Below are 4564 nucleotides of genomic sequence, written 5' to 3'. Positions count from 1 at the left end.
GATAAGATCACGGGTACAAGCGGCCCAAATGAGTTTGGGTCTCTCCCTTAGAGATAGGGTGAGAAGCTCTGTCATCCAGGAGGAACTCAAAGTAAAGCCGTTGCTCCTCCACATGGAGAGGAGCCAGATGAGGTGGTTCGGGCATCTGGTCCGGATGCCACCCGAACGCCTCCCTAGGGAGGTGTTTAGGGCACGTCTGACCGGCAGGAGGCCACGGGGAAGACCCAGGACACGTTGGGAAGACTATGTCTCCCGGCTGGCCTGGGAACGCCTCGGGATCCCCCGGGAAGAGCTGGACAAAGTGGCTGGGGAGAGGGAAGTCTGGGTTTCCCTGCTTAGGCTGCTGCCCCCGAGACCCAACCTTGGATAAGCGGATGGATGGACTGACTTGGACTGTTTGCTCCTCACAGGGGAATACATCTACATGTAGATTACATCTACATGTAGATGTATTCAATGACTTGATGTAGATATAAATGTAGTAAATGACATATAGATGTAGTAAATGACATATAGATGTAGTAAATGACATATAGATGTAGTAAATGACATGTAGATGTAGTGTAGCTGATGGGTGTAAATATTACATTCTAGTCAATGTGTGAAATATGACATTGTTTGGAGGTAATGTTGGAACTGACATGGTACATGGTACATGGTACATAGTACATGGTACATGGTACATAGTACATGGTACATGGTACATAGTACATGGTACATGGTACATAGTACATGGTACATGGTACATAGTACATGGTACATGGTACATGGTACATGGTACATGGTACATGGTACATGGTACATGGTACATGGTACATGGTACATGGTACATGGTACATGGTACTTAGTACATGGTACATGGTACGTGTGGCAGTACAAGGTTGGCAAGCCTAAAAAAAACAAACAAAGTTAAGTCAACTATGAATGTTTATTGCAATGATTCACCGTTATCTTATCTCTCTCTCACACACACACACACACACACACACACACACACACACACACACACACACACACACACACACACACACACACACACACACACACACACACACACACACACACACACACACACACACACACACAGTGATACAAGGTGTAAAAAACAGAAGACAACAAAGTGTTGTTAAACACACAACTACTTTTTAGTCACTTCACATTCTCCATGTTGGACTTCACACGCTCCTGCAAGTAGTCACTCTTGTTACATTTGTCATTATTCTCATTGTTATTGTCGTCATTCTTCTCATTGTCACTATTGTTGTCATTGTTATTGTTATTGTCGTCATTATTGTTCTCAGTGTCATTATTGTCATTATTGTTCTCAGTGTCATTGTTATTGTCATTATTGTTCTCAGTGTCATTGTTATTGTCGTCGTTATTGTTCTGTGTCATTGTCGTCATTATTGTTCTGTGTCATTGTTATTGTCATTATTGTTCTCAGTGTCATTGTTATTGTCGTCATTATTGTTGTGTCATTGTTATTGTCGTCATTATTGTTCTCAGTGTCATTATTGTCGTCATTATTGTTCTGTGTCATTGTTATTGTCGTCATTCTTCTCATTGTCATTATTGTTCTCATTGTTATTGTCGTCATTCTTCTCATTGTCATCATTGTTCTGTTTCATTGTTGTCACTATAATTCTCATTGTTGTCATTAATTTTACTGTCATTGCTGTTATTGTTCTCAGTGTCATTATTTTTATTGTCGTTGTCGTCATTGTCACAATTGTGCTCATTGTCATTGTTGTGCTCATTGTCAGTGTTGTTCTATTGTAGTAGTTGTTGTTGTTGTTGTTGTTGTGCGCGTCCACAAATGAGCGTCTTGCATACAAAAAGTTCTGCAGGACCAACAAAGTTGAAATGAAGAAACGCTGCTAATTAGTCTGTTGGTTGGAATCATTCAGAAAAATAAACAATAACACAAATGAATGAATTTCCATGTGAACAATTGCCTAATAATTTATTAAATTGGGAAATATAATCTTAAAATATTTATCTTGAACAGAATTATTTCATGACCAATGTAATCATTTTTCAAAAGTGAAATCATTGGTCAAGTTATTTTTTAAACTGTGAAGTATAATCTTAAACATTTATACTGAACCTAATTATTTGATGATCAATGTAAACATATTGACATTTGAAATAATTCAGTTAGTTTTTTTTAATTGTGAAAAATAATCTCAAATATTTATTTGGAATTTTACTGATTTCTGATTAATTTAAAAATGGATTATAAACTAAACAAATCAATTTGAACACAAAATAATTGGTTAAACTGTCCATTAAATTATGAAGTATAATATTAATATTTATATTAAACCTAATTATTTACATTTGAAATAAAGGATAATTGTTTTTAAATTGTGAAATATCATCTTAAATATTTATATTACACCTAATTATTTACATTTTAAATAAAGGTTGTTTTTTTATATTGTGAAATATCATCTTAAATATGTATATTTCACCCAATTGTTCTATAAAAACAATTTAAATTTTAGAATTACCCAAATAAATTACTAAAATATATTTTTTTATTATAACCAAAATAGATTATATTTAAAGACTAATTAATTCATTTAAACGCATAAAAATTGTCCAATAAATTGTGAAAGATAATCTTAAATATTTATATTAAACCTAACTGTGTTCTAAACAATATAAACATTTCAGAATCACCCAAATAAATTATTTAAATAATGATAAAAAAAAAAATGTAATTATAATAACCAAATTAGATTATTTAAAGACTAATTAATCAATTTAAATGCATAAAAATCATCCAATAAATTGTGAAATATAATCTTAAATATTTATATTAAACCTAACTGTTTTCTGATCAATTTAAACATTTCAGAATTACAAAAATAAATAAAAACTGAAAAACTAAAATAGGTAAAATTGGTTACATTAATGTTAAATTAATGTAACCAAAATAGATTATTCAAAGACTAATTAATCAATTTAAACACCTAACAATTGTCCAATAAATGTTGTGAGATAATGTTGAATAATTTGATTAAACCTCATTGTTTGATCAGAAAAGTTTCAATGGAATGTCACGACAGGATCAGAGCTACTTGTTTGAGATTAGACTTCACAATTGTATGCTAACGGGATCATAAATAGAGGAGCATTATTTCATTTTCTGTACATTAAATTTTGGCACAAAATGCTCTGCTAGTGTTTGCACATATTTGTTAAAAGGCATTGGAATGAATTATTGCACTAAACACTAAATCTACTGCAAAAAGTCTTCTTTTCTTTTTTCACAATTCTCCTATTTTTTGGGGAAAGTATTTGTTGGACTTTTACAAAAACATTGTCTCCAAGCTGCTCGTATTATCAAACCCTTTCCTGACATGGCGTCCCCACACGGGTGTTTTGGAAGGCGTCCAGATACTTTTGTCCGTGGCTCTCTCCTGGCAAGGAACAGGAAGTGGGGTTTGGCACAGGAAGTGGAGTTTGGCACAGGAACCTTCATTTGGGAGCCTCGTCTGCGCTCTTGAACATGAGGATGGCGTTGGAGATCTTGAGGGCGGGGCCTAGCTTGATGCTCATGATCTTCACGATGTCCGTCTGCGTCAGCAGCAGGAAGGCCTCGCCGTCAATCATCTGCAACACAAATATGACATCCTTTACTTCATATTGGGTGAAATATGACATTGTTTACTTCATATTGTATAAAATATGACATTTTTTACTTCATATTGTATAAAATGTGAATTTTTTTACTTCATATCGTGTGAAATATGACATTGTTGACTTCATATTGTATAAAATGACATTTTTTACTTCATATTGTGTGAAATACGACATTGTTGACTTCATAGTGTATAAAATGTGATTTTTTTTACTTCACATTGTGTGAAATATGACATTGTTGACTTCATATTTTGAAAAATATGACATTGTTTACTTCATATTGCGTGAAATATTACATTGTTTACTTCATATTGTGTAAAATGTTACATGTTTACTTCATATTTTAAAATATATGACATTGTTGACTTCATATTGTGTGAAATATGACATAGTTTACTTCATATTGTATAAAATATGACTGTTTACTTCACATTGTGTGAAATGACATTGTTGACTTCATATTTTGTAAAATATGACATTGTTTACTTCATATTGTGTGAAATATTACATTGTTTACTTCATATTGTGTAAAATGTTACATGTTTACTTCATATTTTAAAATATATGACATTGTTTACTTCATATTGTGTGAAATATGACATAGTTTACTTCATATTGTATAAAATATGACATTGTTTACTTCACATTGTGTGAAATATGACATTGTTTACTTCACATTGTGTGAAATATGACATAGTTTACTTCATATTGTATAAAATATGAAATGTTTTACTTCATATTGTGTGAACTGACATTGTTTACTTCATTATGCTTGAAATGTGAAATTTTTTACTTCATATTGTTTAAAATATGACATTTTTTACTTCATATTGAGTGAAATATTACATTGTTTACTTCATATTGTTTAAAATGTGACATTGTTTACTGCATAGTGTGAAATATGACATTGTTT

The 4564-nt window shown here is 32.2% G+C and overlaps 1 protein-coding gene across 7 annotated transcripts in view; it reads right to left on the bottom strand.

The window, feature by feature from the left end:
* Nucleotides 1-947: 947 nt before the first annotated feature.
* Nucleotides 948-4564, bottom strand: part of l3mbtl1 (L3MBTL histone methyl-lysine binding protein 1) — a 33869-nt gene continuing 30252 nt past the window's right edge. For all 7 annotated transcript variants that reach the window (XM_061889332.1, XM_061889330.1, XM_061889331.1 and 4 more), the window contains one exon: nt 948-3621. In XM_061889332.1, the coding sequence (XP_061745316.1) occupies nt 3487-3621 (135 nt within the window). In that variant the 3' untranslated portion in view covers nt 948-3486. The remainder of the gene's footprint in view (nt 3622-4564) is intronic.

The sequence above is a fragment of the Nerophis ophidion genome, linkage group LG27 (assembly GCF_033978795.1).
Source record: "Nerophis ophidion isolate RoL-2023_Sa linkage group LG27, RoL_Noph_v1.0, whole genome shotgun sequence".
Classification (NCBI taxonomy): domain Eukaryota; kingdom Metazoa; phylum Chordata; class Actinopteri; order Syngnathiformes; family Syngnathidae; genus Nerophis; species Nerophis ophidion.
The sequence above is the reverse complement of the archived record's forward strand: the minus strand, read 5'-3'. Positions and strand labels throughout refer to the sequence as shown.